This window comes from Bombyx mandarina, chromosome A1 (assembly GCF_030267445.1).
Source record: "Bombyx mandarina strain Sakado chromosome A1, ASM3026744v2".
NCBI lineage: Eukaryota > Metazoa > Arthropoda > Insecta > Lepidoptera > Bombycidae > Bombyx > Bombyx mandarina.
In genome coordinates this window covers 15,758,150-15,782,043 of record NC_143234.1, presented here as the reverse complement: position 1 = coordinate 15,782,043, position 23,894 = coordinate 15,758,150, and the positions used below count along the sequence as shown (strand labels likewise).

The window sequence follows — 23,894 nt, the reverse complement described above, 5'->3', positions numbered from 1 at the left end:
AACACTCTGGCGTATGATTGTTGTTTGTTGAACCGCTACTGGCTTTTACGTCATTTCAGTTACGGAAGAATCCTTTCAGTTCATTTCATGAAAGCAGAGACTCGCTTCCAATATAACGGAGTAGCTCAGTTGACCGCGAGCTTTCGCGAGAGTAGACGCTCGGTAGGGGAATTTGCCAACCTCGCGGAAAATATCGGAAAACTTTACGACTTTGATACGTGATAGCGCCGGTGATCGCGAGTGAAGTCTACCAAAGATGACACGTTGCTTAATCTACTAAAGGTAAGTGAAATTTAATAATTAATATGTTTCAATACATCATAAAAAATAAAATGTAAAGTTTTTTACTTGCATCAGTTGACCCACTAATGTGAAGTATGGCGAAGACACGTAAGATATTCAAGTGTTTTCGAAAGATCCGCTTAAAAATTTCGTCTCGTTACATGTAAAATATATTTTTTTATGATTATTTACTTCTCGCAATTGAAAATTTGGAATTTCAGTTTTAAATTTTCAATAATTTTATAAATTAGTAAGCTTTATCTGTAACAAAAAGTTCGCGAAACTAAAAATTTTATTCGGAAAGAACTCATTGACTTGAATTTAAGTAATATTTAGTAATTTCGACGGATATTAACAATTCGTCCATTTTATAACACATACTGAAATTATTAAGGTGGAATTAAAAATATATTATTTTCGAACCAAGTGGTCGTAAAACAGAGCTTTTAATTTTTGATGTCACCATGACCTTAAGTATAAGACGCCTGATATATTCAACAAGCAATCGAATATGTCGGTGTTCAAATTCCGTAGACAGGCATCAATTCATCTAATTGGTATAATGAAAATCAAATTCAGATAATTTATAAATTTGCGTAATTTTTAGTGGCAGGGGTTTATCCTATTTGCGAAGCTATCATGATTTGCAATCAATTTGGGGATCAATTTTGGTTGGGGACAGCAGTCGTATAATACAATTGTTACTTCGACCTCATGTCTTAAATGTATTCACAGTAACACATGCATGGGCACTGGTAATCATCACGTCAAATTGTCCACAACTTCGTTCTTCGATCTAAGCAATAAAAAGTAGGCCCAAAATTTCGCGGAAGCTCGTATCCGCTGCTCGCACGTTGGCAATCACGACTATTAACGTCAATGTCATCAAAATGTTTAAATTCGACTAGACTTCTTGTTAAGTACGCAGCATTCTTAGAAAATACGAAAACAATTGAAAACATAATGGTAGGCACAAATGTTAGTAGAATCCTGAAAAATTAAAAAACAAAATAAAAAAGTGAATAAACGTTTATTATATATTTTGAAAATAGTGTGCATCAAACTGATTAAAACGTTAAATAACAATTTAAGCGTAAATAACTATCAAACAGAAATCTATGTCCAATATATAAAGTGATTTAGAAGACGGAGAAATACTTCAAAGCATTATCGACGTAAAGAATTTTGGCATGACGCTGATCAATGTTATAAATAAATAAAACAGTTGCTGAAATCTGTAGAATTAATTGAAACACTAGATTCAATGAGAGTAGCTGTTGAATCTCAATCCGAAATCGCAAATATTGTATTGTATGTAGTTCGCCATGAACAGGGGCCCTTGAGTCACGAACGCTTCCCGAATGTTGAACGGGATATTGTTAAGCAAATGTTCGTATGATGTCTTCACTACCGGATCTGAAAAGTAAAATTTTTTTGGGTTAAGTTAGCGGATGACGGGTGACATCATTCAGTTTTGCGCTATCTGTGTCCTTAAATATGTTTTTGTCCACGGTAAGGATGTTTTTTAGTTTCATTTTTGTTCAAATATCAGTTGTTTAACGCTTCGAACATCCAGATCGCAATAAAAAAATCAGTCGAATTATTCATGAAAAATATTTAAGCTCCAACTAAATACTTTTTGCTTTAAATGCTTTAGACAGTTTAGACCATATGGTATAACTGATGGTGAGTTGTCACATACTTATTCGACATTACAGAACTAAATCGCTGGCTACAACTGAGTATTTTTTTACATATTCAAGTCGTCGTGGCCTAAAGGATAAGAATTCCGGTGCATTTGTATCTAGCGATGCACCGGTATTCGAATCCCGCTGGCAAGTACCAATTTTTGTAATGAAATACGTACTTAACAAATATTCACGATTGACTTCCACGGTTAAGGAATAACATCGTGTAGTCGGTGGTACGACGTCTTTTGAGTCCGCAAGGAGAGGTACCACCACCCCGCCTATTTCTGCCGCGAAGCAGTAATGCGTTTCGGTTTGAAGGGTGGGGCAGCCGTTGTACTATACAGAGACCTTAGAACTCATATCTCAAGGTAGGTGGGGGCATGTCTATGGGCTCCGGTAACCACTTAACATCACAGTAACTCAACACCTATACAATAAAAAATAAATTAATAAAAAACATATACCTGAACTGTTGTTGATATTGGGTCCCATAGTATATGGTGGGTTGCCATCTTCAGCGTATGCGGTAACTTCGGCATTCGTCAACTGAATGTTGTTGATGTAAGGTATAGTCGCCGTTATTGTTACTACGCCTGTGAAATAGTTTTATAGTTTTAAACTTATTCTTATTCTCAAAATTTCAACTAAAGCTTCAAATTCACTTGTATATTCCTCTAATGTTGTTTTCATATTATCATTTGCTTCTTCGAATTCTAAGACGTCCAAATTAAGGTGCAATTTTGAAGTCTCAATTACTGTGTAATAACAGTAAATCTGATCTTCAGCTCGATTTATTAGAAGAAGAAATAGTCTGAACAGTTCCGATCCATGCTAAAAAAATGTTTACGGCAGTACAAAATATTTACACTAACACGATTTTCCATTTCTAGGTTAAGATTTAAATGCCAAAAAAATAGATGCTGTGCAAACAATATTTTTTAAAGATGCGTCTCCTGCACAAATAATACTTATAAATAAATAGGTACTACAATTACTAGAACAAAAATTTTAGAAAAATAACTTAACCTATGAGACCATTTTAAATCTACCGTTGTACTGTTTATTGTCTAATCCCGTCCCATATCTTGTCTCCGGATTTAGCCTGTATCTCAAATACATTCAACTAATTACTTTCATTCATTCATTCATACGAAGTAGTCGTGGCCTAAAGGATAAGACGTCCGTTGCATTCGTATCGAGCGATGCACCGGTGTTCGAATCCCGCTGGCGGGTACAAATTTTTCTAATGAAATATGTACTCAGCAAATGTTCACGATTGACTTCCACGGTGAAGGAATACATCGTGCAATAAAAATCAAACCCGCAAAATTATAATTTGCGTAATTACTGGTGGTAGGACCTCTTGTGAGTCCGCACGGGTAGGTACCACCGCCCCGCCTATTTCTGCCGTGAAGCAGTAATGCGTTTCGGTTTGAAGGGTGGGGCAGCCGTTGTGACTATACTGAGACCTTAGAACTATATCTCAAGGTGTGTGGCGCATTTACGTTGTAGATGTCTATGGGCTCCAGTAACCACTTAACACCAGGTGGGCTAGGAGCTCGTCCACACAACTAAGCAATAAAAAAATAAAAAATAAAAAATCTGAAATTCTTGAATTTCAGTCACTGGTTGAGCACTAATTGACATAGATTTAGAAAATATTATTAAACTACACACAGATCCCGGATTACCTGTATTTAACTTTTCCTAACTGATATTTCAACTAAGCGTGAACAGGTAGGTGAGCTCACCGACTCCAGCTGAGAGAAATTGCTAACACTAGCCCTAGCAAGAGCAGTGATAGTGCTTCACTGAGTATATTTACCATAGCCGACGTAAAGATTGTCAACCAATTCTATTGGTTCTTGGGCTTTCCTAAGATACTTCATCAGCATACGAGGTGTTTCGACCGTCAATTTTTCCGTTTCAATAGCAAGCACTAGCTTATCTGTTCTTTTATTAATGCTGAAAAATATTTTAATAATTTCAAATATATAATTATGTACCTTTACTATATTGCTTTTACAGCTTTTCATTCACTATTTGTTTTCATAAATGACAGTTATGGAAACATGAAAAATAATTTTAACAACTTTACGTATTCAGAGCGAGTAATGTTTGAGTAATTCTAAAAGTGGGACACTTTGAGTTTCAAAATGCTTTTGAATAACCTAGATTCTAACTGGATTAGATCCAATCATAGGTAAATAGGTGTAAGGATCACATAAGAATACAGAATTCATTCAATAAAAACTACACTATAGTGAAATTTCCATTTTAAAATCTCATATCAATCTCATCATTATAGTAGTACACAAGGCTTTAAAACTGTTTTGATAGTCACCATCGGAGCTCAATATTCTTTCCAACTTTATTCAATAAAATTTTTAGAATATTAAAACCTTAATTATCAAATAAAGCAACATACCTCGTTGTCGAGAAATTCAAACTAAATCATAAAGATACTTACTAAAACTCCACGATTTTGGCGTTAAGAAGACCTTGGACTTTCACGTCATTCAGTTCGACAGTAATATTAGAATTGGCAATGTACAATGAGTACTTCTGCAGATATAATTGATCTGGTATAGGTTCGTAGTGGGGTACACACGACGCGTGGTACTGGAAGTATGACCTGATACAATCTATGTTGAAACTGGGGCAAGGTCTTCGTATTGAATCTGAAATAATTATTTGTTTTTATTGCAATATATGGATGAGCTCACGTGGCGTTAAGTGGCTAATGGATCTTAGGCACGATAACCCACCCAAAAATGTAATTTCTCTGAAATAGATATAGCCAGAGTGACAGGGTTTGGACGAGTGCTCAGCATTAGCGAGGCTACTCCATCATGTTGGAATTTTAGATAACCAATCCGTCTTCATACTCTGCTGCTCTGACCATCTGACATAAAACTAAACTTAAAATCCAGTTCCATTTTATTTATTTTACGTTCTTCTATTGTCATGGAAAAGTGTGGCCAGGTGTAGTCCGCCCCGTTTTTTCGTGAGTCACACACTGTATTCTAGAAGTATACTAGATTTTTTTGTAGTTTAAAAAAACGTTACCATAGTCAGAGCCCGGATGTTCGCTTGAGGACTTAGCGCAGCCGAAGAAGCTGACCAAGATGAATGTCAAACACAGGTAGTTTCTCATTTTGTCCCTTAACGAATGGATTATATTGATAAAGCGATCGTTTAAATACAACGACCCATCGCGTGATTTATATATTACGTGTTTGAAAATTGCAGTTAATAACCTAATCTATGATTCATAATTGAGAGTTAATAAGATGGAGTTTTACGCGTAGCCGTTTAAAATGCTTTGTGCTACTTAGGCCTTTTTTTTGTCCGAAAATATAAACTAACTAGCGACCCGCCCTCGCTTCGCTTCGGAAACATTAAAACACACATGAAACCAAAAAAAAAAAAAAAAAATTAAAAAAGTAGCCTATGTTCATCAGGAACAATGTCGGCTTCTAATGGAAAAAGAATTTTTCAAATCGGTCCAGTAGTTTCGGAGCCTATTCGAAACAAACAAACAAACAAATCTTTCCTCTTTATAATATTAGTATAGATATAAACATAAACGAATTGAAAATTACAGTTATTTGATTTATTTTGTACGTTGTAGATGTCTATGGGCTCCGGTAATCACTCAACATCAGGTGGGCTATGAGCTGTCGTCCACCCAAAAACCAATAAAAAAAACAATACCAGTATTAAAAACACGAAGCCTTCTTGAAGATCTAAGCCCAGATTTTTTGCACCATGTTAAAAGAATCCAAAACTGCGACTTCTGAAAATGTATACTCTGTAATTTTTGTTGGCCGGGGTTTTTCCTGTTTGCGAAGCTGTCATGCTTTGCGATCTGAAGGCTTAGGGACAGCGGTCGTAGAATTCAATTGTTACTTCGACCTCATGTCGATTCACAGTAGCATATGTATGGGCTCTGGTAATAACCTTCTTCTGAATCACCTTCTGGCTTGACTTCCACGGTGAAGGAATAACATCGTGTAATAAAAATCAAACCCGCAAAATTATAATTTGCGTAATTACTGGTGGTAGGACCTCTTGTGAGTTCGCTCGGATAGGTACCACCATCTCGCCTATTTCGGCCGTGAAGCAGTAATTCGTTTCGGTTTCAAGGGTGAGGTAGCCGTTGTAACTATACTGTGAGCTTAGAACTTATATCTCAAGGTGGTTGGCGCATTTACGTTATAGATGTCTATGGGCTCCAGTAATCACATTGGCCACAAGGTCGTTCTTCGATCTAAGCAATAAAAAGTAGTCCCAAATTTTCTAGGAAACTCGTATCTGCTGCACGCACGCTGGGAATCACGACTATTGTTGTTAACATTATCAAAGTTTATAAAATAGACTATATACATCGGGTTAAGTAGGCAATATTCTTAGAAAAAAATAATTAAAAGCTGAATAGTAGGCTAAAAGCTTAAATTCTGAATAACGAACAAAAATAATAAAGAAGTGAATAAACCTTTATTATATTTTGAAAATATTGTGCACCAAACTGATTACATTAAATAGTAATTTAAGCTACTCGTAAGAGCGCAAATAACTATCAAACAGAAATATATGTCCAAGATATAAAGTGATTTACAAGACGGAATTGATTCAAATAAACGAGAAATACTTCACAGCATCATCGACGTAAAGAATTTTGCCATGATACTGATCAATGTTATAAATAAATAAAACCGTTGCTGAAATCTTTAGAAAATTAAAATTAAAATTAAAAACTTTAAACACTAGATTCAATGAGAGTAGCTGTTGAATCTCAATCCGAAATCGCAAATATTGTATTGTATGTAGTTCGCCATGAACAGGGGCCCTTGAGTCACGAGCGCTTCCCGAATGGTGAACGGCATGTTGTTAAGCAAATTGTCGTATGATGTCTTCACTATCGGATCTGAAAATTGAAAATCGACTTATGTTAATTTTGCGCGATCTGAGTCCTTGTCCACAGCAAAGATGTTGCTTAAAGCCTTAATTCTAACTCTTCGGAAATTCAAATTGCAACAGAAAAAAACAGGGGAATTATTCGAGGAAAATATACAGGCTCCGAATATTACATAATTTTTGCTTTACGAATATAATCAGATGGCATAATTGATGCTGAGTTGTGACGTATATTTTCAACGTCAGCAGAGCCAATTTTTTATTATTATTGCTTAGATGGGTGGACGAGCTCACAGCCCCCCTGGTGTTAAGTGATTACTGTAGCCCATAGACATCTACAACGTAAATGCGCCACCCACCTTGAGATATAAGTTCGAAGGTCTCAGTATAGTTACAACGGCTGCCCCACCCTTCAAACTGAAACGCATTACTGCTTCACGGCAGAAATAGGCGGGCTTGCTAGTTATAACCAAGTATTTTAACAAGTCTAGTAATAACACGATTCCAAAATACCTGGACTGTTGTTGATGTTGGTTCCTGTAGTGTATGGTGCGTTGCCATCTTCAGCATATGTGGTAACTTCAGCATGCGTCAACTGAACGTTGTTGATGTAAGGTATAGTCGCCGTGATTGTTACTACGCCTGTGAAATAATCTTATAGTAGTTTTAAACCTATTTTTGCTCTCGAAACTTCAATTGGAGATTTAAGTTTACTTATATATTCTTCTGATGGTGTTCTCCTATTATAATTTGCTTCTACAAATCCTTGCGTAAAGTGTTTCTCATGAATTACCGATGAGTAAAGAAAGTACGCTGTGATTATAGCCAGTGATTTCAGCACCATCAACCAAGTACCGACCATAGTATGTTCGAATTCTCAATTACTGTGTAAGAATAAATCTAATCTTCAGCACGATTTGTTCGTAGCAGAAACAGTTTGAGCAGTTCCGACCCATACTAACAAAATGTTGACACCAGTACAAAATGTTTGCTTTTTTACACGATTTTCCATTTCTAGGTTACGATTTAAATCCCAAAAAATAGATGCTGTGCAAATAAATTATTTGATGGTTCATGAAGTTAATGAATTTGCTGCGTATAATAAAAATATTAGGGCATCTGAAGTATAGAGTTGTGTCGCCTACACGAGAATTACTTTAAAAAAAATAGTACTACAATTACTAGACTAAATATTTAAAAAAAATACTTTGTCTATGAGACCATTTTAGATGTACTGTTGTATTGCTTATTGTGTACCTTGTCTCGCCTATGGCCTGGATTTAGCCTGTATTTCAAATACATTCATTTAATTACAATCCGGTGGAATTTCAATCACTGGGTGAGCATTTATTGACGTAGAACTAAAATATATATTTAAACTACATATATATTATAGATACGGCTTATGGATTACCTTTTTTTAGTTTTTCCTACCAAATCGTTGGTAGCCTATGGGGCTATTTCAACTACGCGTGAGCTCACGGACTCAACCTTCGAGAAATTGCTAACACTAGTCTTTTATTTTTGTTGGACTTCCGCCCTCCACTGGGGATGGCGGGCGGAGCATGTCGGAGTCGAACCAACTAAAATCTCCTGTCGCTCAACAACCAACGTCCAAACCTCGCATGAGACAGAACTCATGGAAAGGTAAAGGGGGGAAAGTGAAGCGTTTAGTGCGGAGCACATCTCTCCCATCACTTCTCCCCTCGGGACGCCGGACCGGCGGTCGTCGGCGCCACGACCACCGGCCCTCTCGGTCGGCAGGCTATCCGAAGGCCGCCTAGATGGCGCCGGTTAGAGTGAGTTAGCATTAGCCCTAGCAAGAGCAGTGCTTCACTGAGGATATTTACCATAGCCGACGTAAAGCTTGTCAACCAATTCTATCGGTTCCTGGGCTTTCCTATGGTACTTCATCAGCAGACGAGGTGTGTCGATGGACAATTTTTCCGTTTCAATAGCAAGCACTAATTTATCTGTTTTCTTGTTGATGCTGAAAAAGTAAAGACACAATTATAATCATTTTAAAAATATATATTACAGCTTTGTTTTCATAAATGGAATAATGGTTATGGAAACATGAAAAAATATTTCAAAACTTGACGTATACAAAACTAGTATTGATTTAGTAACTATAAGAGTGACATCCTAGTTTAATATTAATCTTACATACAAAACTACAAAAGCGAAATATGAATGAAGACTTAATTCAGTCAAATACTGATTATTGTGAGATAACTTTTAAAAACCTCATAGTAGTATACGGAGCTCTACAACTGTTTTGATAGTCACCATCGGAGCTCAACATTCTTCCCAACCATTTCCCAAAAAATTTTTGGAATGTTCGTGACGTCTTCATAAAAACCTTAATATTCACATAAAGCAATGTACCTCGTAGTCGACAAATTCAAACTAAATCATAAAGATACTTACTAAAACTCCACGATTTTGGCGTTAAGAAGACCTTGGACTTTCACGTCATTCAGTTCGACAGTAATATTAGAATTGGCAATGTACAATGAGTACTTCTGCAGATATAATTGATCTGGTATTGGTTCGTAGTGGGGTACACACGACGCGTGGTGCTGGAAGTATGACCTGATACAATCTATGTTGAAACTGGGGCAAGGTCTTCGTATTGAATCTGTAATAATTATTTTGTTTTTATTGTAATACTGGTGGTAGGATCAGGAGGTGGGTTTTTACTGGTGGTAGGACCTCTTGTGAGTCCGCGCGGGTAGGTACCACCACCTGCCTATTTTTGCCGTGAAGCAGTAATGCGTTTCGGTTTGAAGGGTGGGGTAGCCGTTGTAACTATACTACATTTACTGGTGGTAGGATCTCTTGTGAGTCCGCGCGGGTAGGTACCACCACCCTGCCCGTTTTTGCCGTGAAGCAGTATTGAGTTTCGGTTTGAAGGGTGGGGTAACCGTTGTAACTATACTAGATACTTTAGAACTTATCTCAAGGAGGGTGGCGCATTTACGTTGTAGATGTCTATGGGCTCCAGTAACCACTTAAAACCAGGTGGGCTGTGAGCTCGTCCACCCATCAGCTCTAAATAAAATAAAAAAACTTACAAAATTATAATTTGTGTCATTACTGGTAGGTTTTGTGTCCGCACGCATAGATGCCACCATTTTGCCTATTTATGCCAAAAGGGTGGAGAGAGCCGATTTACTGTTAAAACTGAGACCTTAAAACTTATGTCTCGAGGGAGGTGGTGGCATTTACATATTAGGTGTCTTTGGGCTACGGTAACCACTTAACACCAGACGGGTCGTAAGATCGTCCACCCATTCAAAAAAATATTTAAGAAACAACATGAATACGTAAGCTCACGCGGCGTTAAGTAGCTGATGGATCTTAGGCACGAAAACTCAATGAAAGTTCTTGGACGAGCGCTTAGTATCTGCGACGTAATTCCATCACCTTGGGACTTTAGATAGCGAATCGATCTTCTTTCTCTGCTCTGACTGTCTGATATACCTTAAACCGAGTATATACCTAAAGTCCTAAGTTACTGGTGGTAGGACCTCTTGTGAGTACGCGCGAGTAGGTACCACCACCCTGCTTCTACCGTGAAGCAGTGCGTTTCGGTTTGAAGAGTGGGGCAGCCGTTGTAACTATACTTGAGGCCTTATAACTTATATCTCAAGGTGGGTGGCGCATTTAAGTTGTAGATGCCTATTGGTTCCAGTAACCACTTAACACCAGGGGGGCTGTGAGCTCGTCCACCCATCTAAGTGATGAAAAATAAAAAGTCCAGTTACATTTTGTTTCTTTCACTTGTCATGGAATGATGTGGACAGGTGTAGTCCGCCCCGCTTTTCAGTAGCCCCCACACGCCATTCTAGAAATATTCTAGAACTTTTTTAATTAAAAAAGATATTACCATAGTCAGAATCCGGATGTTTGCTTGAGGACCTAGCGCAGCCGAAGCAGCTGACCAACATGAATATCAAACGCAGGTAGTTTCTCATTTTGTCCACTTCACGAATGGATTATATAGATAAAGCGATCGTTTAAATACAAAGACTCATCGCGTGATTTATACATATAATTATTACGTGTTTGAAAATTGCAGTTAATAACCTAATCTATAATAATTCATAATAATTGAGAGTAAATAAGATCGAGCGAGTTCTATTCGTAATAGTTTAAAATGTTTTGTGCTACTTAGAACTGATTTTTTGTTTGTCGGATAAAATATATTATTAGCGAATATATACGAATTAAAAATTACAGTTGTTTGATTTATTTTGTTTGGTTCAACGGAATTAAACACTGAAGTACCGGAAACGTCAATATTCTTAACGATTTAATGGATAGTCTTACAAGTAAACCGAATTTTACTTCCCACCGCTAGGAAGCAATTAAGTCGTTGAATCTATTATCTAACAATTATTTTCTTTAAAATCGAATAAAAGTATTGCATAGGTAAGTGTAAGTTAAGCCTATAACATTTTAATTTTGCATAATTATATAGCGTTAAGGCGTATTGCAAATTTACGCAGCTATAATTTTTACTTAATCACTTTTTTGCCTCTTTCTGCTATCCGCTTTGAAGAGTGGGACAGCCGTTACCATATTGAAACTTAAATCTCATTTCTCAAGATGGTGCCTGGTTTTCTTTTTTTTTAGAATTAAGTATCCTTGCCAACCACTGAACCCGCTCAGCCGGGAAGGTAGGCATTACTAACAACTCACCCAAGCGCAGCTATTTCCTAGTGCATTTACCATCGGATCGAAATCGCGACTCGCTGAGTAGATCAGGCGAGAAGCCCAGCACGCTGATGGTATGAACTCTTCGACGATTTCGAAAAGTTTTTTTTTTTTTTTTTATTGCTTATATGGGTGGACGAGCTCACAGCCCACCTGGTGTTAAGTGGTTACTGGAGCCCATCGACATCCACAACGTAAATGCGCCACCCACCTTGAGATATAAGTTCTAAGGTCTCAAGTATAGTTATGGTGACCTGTCCTAGTCAAATTCAAATTCAAATTCAAAATCATTTATTTCAACTTAGATGTCAGTATGACACACTTGTTGAATGTCAAAATACAAATAACAATGTTAACTCTACCAGTTCCAAAAAAGCCACAGTCCTGAGAAGAACCGGCGAAACAAAGGCAGAGGGCTTTTTTTTTTTTTTTTTTTTCTCAATTATTTTCTTTTTTTTAAATAAATAAAAATATTTACAATAAAAGAAAAAACAAGTCAAAAAATACAATTAAAAAATAATAATAATAATGAAAAATGAAAAGGCCAGGAGCGAGCGCCTCATTCCCACGTAGTGCCAGCTAGTAAATAATCCTTAACTTTATAATATGCCTTGTTGCACAAACGTTCCTTAACAGTTTTCTTAAATCTATGAACAGGTAGTAATTTAACGTTTAGTGGTATCTTGTTGAAAAGTTGTACACCCAGCCCTCTAAAAGAGTTGCTTATTTTCTTAATTCGAGCCGCCGGCAACGCAAGCCTATGTTTGTTCCTAGTGTTCACATTGTGCAAATCGCAGACTCTGGGGAATTCTTCAATGTTTTTACGCACGTACAATAAATTTTCAAAAATGTATTGGGACGCTAAAGTTAGAATTTTGATTTCCTTAAACTTGTCCCTCAATGATTCCCTCGGGTGCATATTATAAATAGCACGAATAGCCCTCTTCTGCAGGATGAAAATCGTTTCGACATCGGCAGCATTGCCTCATAGCAAAATGCCATAGGACATAACACTATATAGTATTAGTACTAGTTGCCTTCTAAAGCACCGAAAGAGGGTCCATGGGAATGTGTACCGTCGACAGTGGATCGCTGCTGTGGGAGCCGGGTCAGGGGTATAGTTAGCAGTAGCTACGAGATGACGATATCACAGCATTTAGACGCTGACTTCAGCTTTCGGTAGGTGAGACGGGCTCAAACCTTAAATCATAGTAAAGATCTCTACAATACAATGTTTTACGGAAGAGGCGTCAAAAGCCTTGGGGATCAAATACCCCTAAAATGCTGGTGCAGAAGGCAACGGGAAACCACTGCACTAATTTCCCACGAGAGTCATGAGCAGGTCGTATTTGACTGATGCATGACCACGACCACTCTGTCAAGAGTGTACGAATAGGAAGAAAAACCTCTCCTTTGCCTGAAACCGCGTGTTATAAATTTATTTGCATCTCGCTCACACAATAATTATTCCTTTAAATTTAAATTCCAATTATCGCCATAATTATGTAGCATAGGTAGTAGGGTAGCTATATTTAAAGAACACAAGATATTTGACACACGCCTGAATCTCTCTTTAACGACATTTTCAAGATATGTTTGCGTATATACAAGTTCCGAAGTATATTTTTCATTTAGATCGTGGGTCTACCGAACAATTTCACCCGCTCAGTGAACCTAAATGAGTTACCTCCTAAAATGAGTTGTAAATTCGTTAATTATGGTATCTGAAGTACTGTTTTTGTGACCAGTCTAAGGGTCGCTGCAGACGGGCCACTAGCCACATCCACAATCGCCGCCATTTGAAGCTAGAAGTGGCTACAAAAGAAGCTAACGCGCGTGACAGCCACTTGTGGCCCATGTTGGACACTTGCGGTCGGTGACTGCTACTTTTTTTAACGCGTGCTTGCATTATTATAATGGACTCTGGAGTATTGTGACCAAACCGACCACTAGAGGCGAGCAGTGGCAATTTGTGGCGACCACCGGCGTCTACAGCGTGCGGCAATTCAATGCACAATGTATGAAAACTACAGGAAATATGTCGGTGGGTGCGTTTTGTGGTTTTGGCTGGTGGCCCGTGTGCGGCGACACTTACGAACAGTCTCTAAAGAAAATAGTCGTAGTGTAAAAATGGAGACCGTACCACTCATGTCTCCAGGTTTGTAGCGGCATTTTCGTTGTAGATGTCTATGGGCCCGGTTATCACTGAACATCAGGATTCGTCCACCAATTTAACTAAACCAACTAAAAAAAAAAAAAATTTTACTAATCACATACTGGTATCGTAGAATAATAAAAGTAGTTTTATTTTCATTAATAAATTTTATTTTATTTTTTTACAATATTAACAATAAGTGTAAGTTATTGTGAGTTAATATCAATTTTAACATTATAGTATTACATTTCTTTCCGTATTTGGGAGTCGTAGACAGAATGAAAACCGCTTTTGCGGTTTAATCTCGACGTTGACCTTGACCACGAAAACTTTAAAGTATTCTAATAATTCTGATCTGTGTTTTGAGCTAAAGTAATATAATAAACTAATTGTATCATCAGCGGTCTTTGATCTCTGTGGAAGTAGTAGTAAAAGTAGTAAATGAAAATTCCATTGAGAGATTCTGTCGCATAGATGAAGGTTGGTCATGCTAATAAGAGTATGATAAAGATACAAAGAAAATTAATGTATTTTGCTTTTCAAAGACAGAAAAAAAAAACTATCATCAACTTGACTATGTGTATTTGATGCCGAAATCACAAATGTTGTACTGTATGAAATTCGCCATAAATATCGGTCCTAGAAACACGAAGCCTTCTTGAAGATCTAGACCCAGATTTTTTCGCACCCTGTCAAATGAATCCGAAACTGCGACTTCTGCAAATGAATATTTATTTTAATTAAGAAGATGACCACATAGATCTACGTAGGCTACAATCGATAACCAAACATCTCATGAGGCTTGCATGACACTGCTGGAATATCGAGCGTATTAATTAATGGCAGTGCATGTTGTAAGCCCCCTTGGTCTAATACTACTATCCGAAACTAGTTATAACGCAAAGCAATGGGGTCCGGCACCACCACCATTATTCCAAGACAGTGAATGTTATTTTCTTCATTCCTAAATCCGGTCATGTTTCTTCAGAATTATTTTGAAGCACCCCTTACCATATGTATAAAAATAACAAGGAAATTGCTAATTTACTATTTAAAATGTAAAGGATTCTAAAATCTGGAATTGTGAATTAATATTAAATAACGTGATTATTCTAGCCTAAACGAGAATAAGTGGCCGCAATTGTTGATTTACAGGGCTGCTATTTTTTCAAGTTCAACATTAGTATTTTTTTTAAACAAACCTGTTCATTATTTAGGTACATCATAATTTTCTGATTTTGACTTAAGAAAATTATTCAAGAAAATAAATGATATTTCTATTCGTTCACCGATGACTTGTGAATCTTTCTATGTCTTATCTACAAACGTAAGCCTGTGAAAATATTAGAGTATCAAGAAAGATAAAACGTATGATTAATTGTTTACCCGCACTAGTGCTCATTTTAGGACCGATGTAGTATTTCATGTTGCTGTCCTCAATGTAACTGTTGGTTTCAGCTTCCGCTAAATATAGATTTGTCATATCGGGGAATACGGCTGTGAATGTGATTGTTCCTAAAACGGTTACAAATGTTAATCATCATGGTAATTAATAATTTAAACTTATCCCGGGAGCGGTTTAAGTGCAGAATGGACATGTTACGAAAGCCCATTAAGATAATTGGAGATTTGAAGAAGGTAGGTAGGTCATGGACTCATGGTAGACCAAAAATCACGGATGAGAATGGTTATGGGATATAAAGATGCTAGGCTGGGGCTACATTTTGATGTGATTTAAAGACGGTTCCATCTTTATATTTCGAGGTAAGTAGTAACATTCGCTTTGTAGGTCTGTGCATCAGATGGGACAGGCCATGAACCTTGCCTTGTTAGACGAGCTGTATCAAATATACCATTTTGTGTGCAATATAGCTATTGCTTACTACACATTAAATTTAAAATGAAAAATTGATAATTTCTACCATAATTTCCCGAAACTCCGTCATTTAGTTCTATTGGTTCTTTTGCCTTTCGACTGTACTTAGCTATCATTTGCGAAGATTCCAGTGTGACTTCCTTCATTTCTGCAGCGAGCACTAATTTGTGAGTTTTCTTGTTTATGCTATAAAAGAAAATGTTTCTTTTATTCAACGACAAAAATTAAGATCAATATGATGATAATTATAATTGAATATGCAATTTCGAAAAGGGCACATGTCGCATATTTTGTCAAATACGTTTTTGCATATACATGTAGTTTTGAGGCTTACCTACACCCACGTTATAATAATTCCAGTAATTTTCAATTGCTAATTAACACTAAAATATATCTCAAAAGTTAATATTTAAAATTATACACTGCTTTAGAAAATAGTCAGATTTTTTCATTTCTTGAACATTTTACATTTTCAGAGATGTGCCCTTTTCGAAATTGCATATTTAATTTAGTTGGTTATCTGTTTTAAAGAGATACATTTTTGACAATATCAGATATCTACGAAATAGTGCAAAAATTGTCCATGTTCTAAATACTTACTAAAGTATTTATACTTACTAAAGTATTTAGAACTAAAATAACTAAAATACTTACTAAAACTCAACAACTTTTCCATTAAGCCCACCGACGTTAGAATTACGTAGAACGAAAGACATGTTAGCGTGCGGTAAATAAAAAATGATATTTTTTAGCTTCAGAGGATCTGGCACTGGTCCGTGCGAAACCACGCATGATGAGTGTTGTTTGAAGTAAGCCCTTATACAGTTCAAATCGAAATGGGGACAGGATCTTATTTTTTGATGATCTGAAATCGATAAGTTAACTTTAACTAGTATTGAACATCATCCTCGTTCTCCTGCCCTTCTCCCAGTTACATGGAGTCAGCACAACGTGTTTTCTCCTTCCATACTTCTCTATAGTGTATCATTTCTTCGCTCACTCCCCTCTTACACATATCGTCTTTCACGCAATCCATCCATTTCTTCTTAGGTCTACCTCTTCCTCTAAGGTTCTCTATTTCTTTCTGTTTAACTAGTATTAAGCATTATCGTCAAATAGACATAGATGTAAACTCGACTGCCCACTGTCATGTGAGTAACTTAATTCTTAGTCATACATTACGCAGTCTTAATCACACAAAAGCACGATTTTTTTACATACGGTACATTTTTACGTTGACACTGGCAATGTATCGCAAAATTTAAATTACATAACGGTTTTGCGTTTTATGAACTACCAACTAATAAGTGAATGTTAGATATTAGAATAATGGAGTAACTCTGTGAAATTACCACAACCACATAAAAAAATTAAAGACTTTAAAATTATATAAATTTCCATAACAATTGGTGGCCTTATTGTTTAAAAGCAGAGTACCGTGGTCCTTTTCCAGAAGAAACTAAGTCCAGCTTTAATTGAGAGTAGAATTGAGACATCGACCTCATGTCTCATGGCTGATGATGGCATTTGCGTTGGATCCGTATGGTCTCCGGTAGCCACTCTACTACTTATGCTACACTTTCTTTAGTACCAGATCAGTTGCAAGCTCATCCATATTCATGCAATAAACATATATGTTTTTTAATTCTAAAAAAAACTAAAAAAAAACAGACTCATACCATTATATTGAACGGCAGCTATATTCGAAGCCTCAACATCGTTTTCAATATTGAAGCATTCACATTGAACAAGCAATGCGATAGAGAACCAATAGATTAACATCTTTATTAGCATTTGAACGTATATTTCCTTTTGAAGTCTCTTTTATACCTCAATTATCGCGTGGCGTATGAACATTACGAGCAGTTAATTACTGAATCGTTTATAACTTTTTATTCAGTTCCGACCGCTAAGGACTGGGTTGCAGAGTCGAATTTATAAATTAATTACACTTTATTACATCCATGATCAATTGTATTGACTCTAATTACTTAATCGACTTAGACGACGTGCAATCTAGCCCATAGACACAACCCATTGAGTTTCTCGCCGGATCTTCTCAGTGGATTGCATTTCGATCCGGTGGTAGATTCGGCGAAGCGCTGCTCTTTCTGGGGCTAGTGTTGGCAAATACTCTCAGGTTGAGCCCGTAAGCTCACCTATCAGTCCAATCATAGCTGGAATAGCCCCTTAGGCTTCAGAGATTAGGTAGGGGAAAAAACACACTCATGTGCTTAAAAGAGAATTGTTCTACTAATTTAGTTTTCAAAGACGCTTGGGTTTTTTTATTTATTGCTTAGATGGATGGACGAGCTCACAGCCCACCTGGTGTTAAGTGGTTACTGGAGCCCATACACATCTTAACGCATTAATGCTAACTTTTTTTTTTTAATTAGCATAGAAAACACATTAAATCAATAAAAAAAGCATTACACACACTATCATGTATTCGACACAACACATACATAAAAATATACTTTTTGTTTACTGTCAATTGTCAAACTTTTGTCATGTCTGTGTTCGAATTGAGAATAGATTAATATTTTTTGTCTTTAATATAATTTATCTATAGTGCAGTTTTGGCGAACACGGTGATTATATTGTCTAATTTTAATAGTGCTTGACAATAAAAACTTTAGTTTAGGGTGCTGGTGGTGCTGCCCCGCTTTTGTAGCGCATCAGGGATGTTTGCAGACGCGCACATAGATTGTTTTTACGCTACCATGCGTAAGAGGTGTGCATCTCTGGTAAACAGAGTGAGGGCCAGCTCCAACAGTATCCTGAGCATGATCACAAGCAGGCTGGACTGTATATACATGGGTCGCTGTGGTGCCATCTCCCATGGGATGTTACCACAGTAATTCATTGTGATGTAAATATAACTACTAACATAGGTCTAAGTTTTATTAACAATTTATATGAGTCATGGATACTTGAAATAAAAACATTATTATTATAATTATTATTATAATAATGTTTAAACTTATAATTTCAATTTATTATAGTCGAATTTCGACTACTGCGGGACCACTAGTAATAATAAAATTACATCGATCGGGAAAATCGGGAACAACAAAATAAAAATAATTAACGCGAGATTAAACCGTAACAGTAGATTTCATTCATTTCATGTATAAATTATTAATTTATTCACAGCCTAATTCTAAACCAAAGTTGCAGATATTGTATTGTATGTAATGGTCCATGAAAATTTTTCCTTCCGTGACAAAACTTTCTAGAACGGCACCTGGCATAGAAGCTATCAGTTTCTGATACTCTCTTTCGGCTACACGATCTGGAACAACAAATTTAAGAGCTCTTTACTTCGGCCCTTTATCGGTAGGTTTGATAGTAATAGTTCATAATAATAGTTAATAGTATACTGGTGGTAGGACCTCTTGTGAGTCCGCGCGGTTGAGTACCACCACTCTGCCTATTTCTGAAATGAAGCAGTAATGCGTTTCGGTTTGAAGGTTGGGGCAGCCGTTGTAACTATAGTGAGACCTTATAACTTATATCTCAAGGATGGGCTCCAGTAAGGGCAGGGTGGGCAGGATGGTGGTACCTACCCGTGCGGACTCACAAGAGGTCCTACCACCAGTATTTTTCTGTGTACGTATTTTATTAATCGTGAAAGTCGTCCGTGAATAGGTGTAAGGTATGTATGTACTTTATTTAAAAAAATGATAGCTGTTTTAGGGATTTCAAAACTGGCACACTCGCATCGTAATGAGTTACGAGTGCTGAGCCAACGATAAATCCAATTGAAGTGAATCGAATCGAAAGAATCAGTACAATTCTTACCCAAACTGGAATATAGACCTATTCCCATTGTGTATTTCGTGTTACAATCCTCAATGTACGTGAAAACTTCGGCGTTGTTCAAATCAAGATCGCAGATGCTCGGAAACACCACAGTAAAACTCATAGGTCCTGAAATTAGATGGTGAAAAACAATTAATTACAAAGAAAAGTAATTAAATTTGTGAAACTTCAATCTGAGGGTATTTATAAGCGTTCTTAAATGTAAATTCCCTTACAAATTCTTGATATCAGCAGGGGATCCTCAGTGGAGTGTACTATCACCCCTCCTATATGCCCTCTCTAAACCAACGACATCCGCACCACAATTACATGCAGAGATAATGCACCTACCATGCATTATCTCTGCACCACCCTATGGTCGACTGGAAGAGAATGCCCATGGCATTAAGTCCGCCTGTGTACAAGTTTTGTTTTGTGCATAAAGTATAAATAAATAAATAAATAAATAAATAAAGGGGCACCTTCGGAAGTGGTAGGAAGTCGTAGAGCTCGCCTTGTTTGCAGACGACTCAACTTAGTTTTTGTCCTTTCCATTCCCTTCTATCACCATTGTGAGAAAGCAGAGGCTATTAAATATTCTACCTCAGTGGCTGGACCGATAAATAGTCGCGGTCAATGTGGGAAAGACTGTAATACTTCTCTACGGTCCGGTCCATATTAAAGTTGTTCCTAAGAAACTCAGTCTCTTCTTTCAGTCTCTGCTGTCACCTGGTATTATCTCTTGCCGCCGTCTCAGTGAGCGAGGTTATAGGCCCAGTAGAATCTTCCCCTCCGCACTATAGTCGAGGCCGGGCAGTAAGTCAGGAATTATATCATCACCCGGAATCAGGATCTGGTGGCTTTCGTGAATAGGCTCATTCGTAATACGTACGAGCGAGCCAAAAACGGACCCCACGAGTACTTTCGCAATATTGCCCAGCTGCATACGAGACTATCTGATGTTAAGACGCTGTCACCGGAGCTCTCAAGCCTTTCGATAATGGTGCAAAGCTAAATGATTCTCGACAGCTCTGGGACCTGAGGTAACATTGAACTACCTCTTTTGGGACTGAGTTTCAATCAACCCCGCCTCCCACATCCTTCCCCTTGTTTATTCCTTAATGGTGGCCCCTTTTAGGGACCGCTACTGTACTAAGTGCAGCTTTTTACCACGAGGGTATTGGCCCCCATCCCCTTAGGGATGAGCATTGAACCGGTCCCCTCCCCAACAATGGTTGCCGCAAAACACCGCGACATATGGGATAATAGTTTCAATTGTATAACGGCTGCCTATGTTTTTGAATCGTCATTGATGACGCCAGTATATAGTTTATTAGTGAATTCATTAAAACAGTACAGTCAACGATATACCATAATAAAGATATTCGCTTCGTCTGCTTCTATTTGTGCTATCGTGGCCAATGCCTTTAACTCCTTGATCTGAGAATACTGGTACTAGAATAAAACTTAAACATTCGTATTCTTTTTGCGAATAGGAAATAGTTGTGATCAATAAAGTATATATCCAATGACTTTAAACTTTAATCTCGAGATGAATTGGAGTATTTACCGTAATCACACGTGGCATTATCACTTCTCACAATGGGCTCTTTACCCTTTCTATTGTACTTGAATGTTACTTGTATCGATTCCAATCTTACAGAGTCCACTTCTATTACCAACACCAGTTTCTGAGTTTCTTTGTTTATGCTGCAAAAAGCCAATCATAATGATTTTAACCTAAACCAATATTTAAAATGTGAAAATTTTTTTTTGGACATTTTTGACACAGTTACGCAAGATGACAAATTTGAATTAATTTACGCTTAATTATTTGAAATAGCATACAGGACACTTCAATTGTGACCAAAGCAACGTCGGATATATCCGTTATAATAAATAAAGAACCGTATTTGGAGGTTCGTGATTACATACCACAAATCAGTAGATCGACTAATAGTACCAAAGAATATAATATGGTTCATTCTTAATGAATTAAAAATAAACGTAGGTAAAATCTCGGGTCACATCTAATTGACCCCAATTTTGAGATGTGTAGTTTTCGCCCGTTCGAGAGGTTGCTCTATTTTAATTCATCATCATCATCATCATCACAGAATTTCCAAGTCCACTGCTGAACATCTCTCGTCTCTCTTTTTCAACCCGTGTCCACCCAATGCTGGGTGTAGGTCTCTTCGAGTGCACCCCCTGAACCCCCTGAACATAGGCCTCTCCACTTGATGTCCAGTGCGGCCAGTTTGCTTGCGTCCAATGTGACCCAGCGATGTTTGGTAAGTGGTCGTTCCATCTATTTTAATTAATTAATGTATAAAAAAACTCCGCTGGATGCAGGCAGCGCAAGACCGGTCTTTGTGGCGAGGCTTGGGGGGGGCTATGTCCAGCAGTGGACCTCTGTGGGTTAATAAGAAGAAGAAGAAAAAGATAAAAAAACTAAGACGTAATATCGCATTGAAGATTACTTACTAAAACTCAACAATATTTCCATTAAGACCTCCGACTTCTACATTATTGAGTTCCATAGTTATATTAGAATTTGCTATGTTTAATCTGTAATGGTTGAGAAACAGTGGATCCGGTACTGGCTCCCGTGCTATTTGACATTTTGAATTACTCGAGAAATATTCTCGAATACAGTCTAAGTCGAAATTCGGACAAGGTCTTTCGATGTTTTTCGGATCTGAAAGTAATATATTATATAATTTCGTTAATTACTAAAATATATTTTTTTTGTTTTTTTTTTATATTTTTTTTATTGCCATTGTAGGCAGACGAGCATACGGCCCACTTTGGTCACCGTCACTCATGGACGTCAGCAATTCCAGGGGCAGAGCCAAGCCGCTGCCCACCATATTTGACTCCATCATTAATAAGTTATCATTTCGTAAAATTATTCATTGGTCTCTGAGGCTAGAGCACAATTAACAGATATTGATCGAATAATTGAAAACAATTTTTATAAAGAAGCATAATATGATGAAAATATAAAAAAAAAATACGAAAACGAAATTATAGAACGAAAAACCGATGAAGTAAAAGAGACACAAAGAGAATTACCCAAAATGGTATCTCTACGACATGTTACAATTGATATACTGCTGGCAATATAACCCAAAAAAGTAATGGCCAGTCTTAAAACTAATACCAAATTCTTATTTAGTATAATGCGAGGAAGTGGCATGCGACGCCGACTCTATAAAGTGAGAGATGAGGGTAAGGAGAAGAATATTTTTATAAACAAATGCTTTACTATCACATCACAAAGCTATTGTTGTTATATTGCTCATTAAAATTGTTTTATTTTAATCATTTAAACTCACTCATTTAAATTTTGATTTCTCTAAAGTGGATTTTGTTAATTTTTAATTTGTTACAAAAATGATTTATTTCCACATTAACAAATGAACTAATCTGATTCGAAAATGATCTTTGTTATTGTTATACATCACGCAAAAAATATGAATGGGCTTAAATTTTTTAATTAAAGACTGATTGTAGGCTGTAATTTGATTCTGAATCGGTACTAGTATCTATTTCCGTTACGGACCAGTCATGTTTTATGATTAGAAGCACAGCCTCAAACAAAATATAGGCTTTGATCTCACATTTCATATCATCGGGGGGGGGGGGGGGATTTTCATAATATTATTATGATGTATATTTCTGGACTCTCGTAATCGTTAAACACTACCGGTGCTCTGAGATCGATTACGTAGTCTAATCAAAAAGCAATATTTAAATAAATCTGCATACCATCGGCAGGATCCAGATTCTTGTCACAACCAAATTTTTTAGCTGTAATCAAACCGAAAAGGGCAAGACACGAGTACCATACAAGCCTCATTGTAACAGATTAACTGCGTTCTAGAAAACTTTCCACCTTATATCATATACAACAATTATTTTTATAAAAAGAAACTAGTTTGTATAATTCCTTCTGTGTATTGAAAGCATTGTGTAATATTTTCTTGATATTACGAAGGTGTTTTGTGTTGAGTTTATTGTCATATTATTGCTCGTTTACATTAAATATTATATTGACTTTGTTGCTGTAACTATGATTTAAAGCAGAATCGATTTGCGCATCTGGGTAAATAATCTAACTACAAGTTTGATATCAGCAAACTCTAGAGTTGTGTTCAACAGTGAGTTGAAGTGAATTCGAGTTAAAACTCGAATAAGGGCCAAAAAATGAGATTTATAATATTGATGACAAGAGATTAATGTTACATTAGACACGAAGTTAATAAAATAAACTGCGGATACAATCAATAGCTTATTCAGAAGAACGTGATCAGGTTCTAATACTCTTTTAAAGAATTTGGAACTTCGAATTCACAAACTTTTTGAACTAAAAACTCCTTTTTGTACATTTCGAATTGAATTCCCTCTTTATCTATATATGTATAAAAGAAAGTCGTGTTAG

General features: G+C 36.8%; 5 protein-coding genes across 7 annotated transcripts in view; 1 reads left to right on the top strand and 4 right to left on the bottom strand.

The window, feature by feature from the left end:
* The first annotated feature begins 119 nt into the window (after nt 1–119).
* The window catches only part of LOC114239707 (Carbonic anhydrase-related protein A), a 172,589-nt gene continuing 148,814 nt past the window's right edge, over nt 120–23,894 (top strand). For 2 of the 3 annotated variants that reach the window (XR_016325626.1, XM_089739388.1), the window contains exon 1: nt 121–282. The gene's annotated coding sequence lies outside the window, so the exon portion shown is untranslated. Of the gene's footprint in view, nt 283–23,894 lie in introns of all 3 variants that reach the window. The other variant, XM_089739387.1, reaches the window with a different exon arrangement.
* On the bottom strand, nt 1,323–5,313 carry LOC114239700 (fibrohexamerin-like). Its single transcript, XM_089739390.1, has 5 exons — nt 5,043–5,313; nt 4,444–4,654; nt 3,799–3,938; nt 2,438–2,566; nt 1,323–1,698 (listed from the first exon to the last, which is right to left on the bottom strand). Exons 1-5 carry the CDS (start codon nt 5,128–5,130, stop codon nt 1,544–1,546), a joined length of 723 nt encoding a protein of 240 aa, XP_089595516.1. The 5' UTR covers nt 5,131–5,313; the 3' UTR covers nt 1,323–1,543.
* On the bottom strand, nt 6,455–11,171 carry LOC114239697 (fibrohexamerin). The gene is made up of 5 exons (XM_089739389.1): nt 10,786–11,171; nt 9,324–9,534; nt 8,744–8,883; nt 7,407–7,535; nt 6,455–6,903 (listed from the first exon to the last, which is right to left on the bottom strand). The coding sequence occupies exons 1-5, from the start codon at nt 10,871–10,873 to the stop codon at nt 6,749–6,751; spliced, it is 723 nt and encodes a 240-aa protein (XP_089595515.1). The 5' UTR covers nt 10,874–11,171; the 3' UTR covers nt 6,455–6,748.
* On the bottom strand, nt 13,918–17,939 carry LOC114239679 (fibrohexamerin). Its single transcript, XM_028169969.2, has 5 exons — nt 17,326–17,939; nt 16,301–16,511; nt 15,693–15,832; nt 15,157–15,285; nt 13,918–14,487 (listed from the first exon to the last, which is right to left on the bottom strand). The coding sequence occupies exons 1-5, from the start codon at nt 17,438–17,440 to the stop codon at nt 14,345–14,347; spliced, it is 738 nt and encodes a 245-aa protein (XP_028025770.2). The 5' UTR covers nt 17,441–17,939; the 3' UTR covers nt 13,918–14,344.
* On the bottom strand, nt 18,079–23,418 carry LOC114239693 (uncharacterized). The gene is made up of 5 exons (XM_028169996.2): nt 23,222–23,418; nt 21,935–22,148; nt 21,021–21,160; nt 19,451–19,579; nt 18,079–18,941 (listed from the first exon to the last, which is right to left on the bottom strand). Exons 1-5 carry the CDS (start codon nt 23,310–23,312, stop codon nt 18,793–18,795), a joined length of 723 nt encoding a protein of 240 aa, XP_028025797.2. The 5' UTR covers nt 23,313–23,418; the 3' UTR covers nt 18,079–18,792.

Coding starts and splice junctions, on each gene's coding strand:
- LOC114239700 (XM_089739390.1), bottom strand. CDS start 5,130: ATGAGAAACTACCTGTGTTTGACATTCATCTTGGTCAGCTTCTTCGGC. Junction 4,655..5,042: donor ACATCCGGGCTCTGACTATG/GTAACGTTTTTT, acceptor TAATTATTTCAG/ATTCAATACGAAGACCTTGC. Junction 1,699..2,437: donor CAATATCAACAACAGTTCAG/GTATATGTTTTT, acceptor TTTACTTTTCAG/ATCCGGTAGTGAAGACATCA.
- LOC114239697 (XM_089739389.1), bottom strand. CDS start 10,873: ATGAGAAACTACCTGCGTTTGATATTCATGTTGGTCAGCTGCTTCGGC. Junction 8,884..9,323: donor GCCAAAATCGTGGAGTTTTA/GTAAGTATCTTT, acceptor TTACTTTTTCAG/CATCAACAAGAAAACAGATA. Junction 6,904..7,406: donor CAACATCAACAACAGTCCAG/GTATTTTGGAAT, acceptor TTCAATTTTCAG/ATCCGATAGTGAAGACATCA.
- LOC114239679 (XM_028169969.2), bottom strand. CDS start 17,440: ATGCTAATAAAGATGTTAATCTATTGGTTCTCTATCGCATTGCTTGTT. Junction 16,512..17,325: donor AGCTGCCGTTCAATATAATG/GTATGAGTCTGT, acceptor TATCGATTTCAG/ATCATCAAAAAATAAGATCC. Junction 14,488..15,156: donor TAAAATGAGCACTAGTGCGG/GTAAACAATTAA, acceptor ATTCATTTGCAG/AAGTCGCAGTTTCGGATTCA.
- LOC114239693 (XM_028169996.2), bottom strand. CDS start 23,312: ATGAGGCTTGTATGGTACTCGTGTCTTGCCCTTTTCGGTTTGATTACA. Junction 21,161..21,934: donor GGAAATATTGTTGAGTTTTA/GTAAGTAATCTT, acceptor GGCTTTTTGCAG/CATAAACAAAGAAACTCAGA. Junction 19,580..21,020: donor TAATGCCACGTGTGATTACG/GTAAATACTCCA, acceptor ATCTAATTTCAG/GACCTATGAGTTTTACTGTG.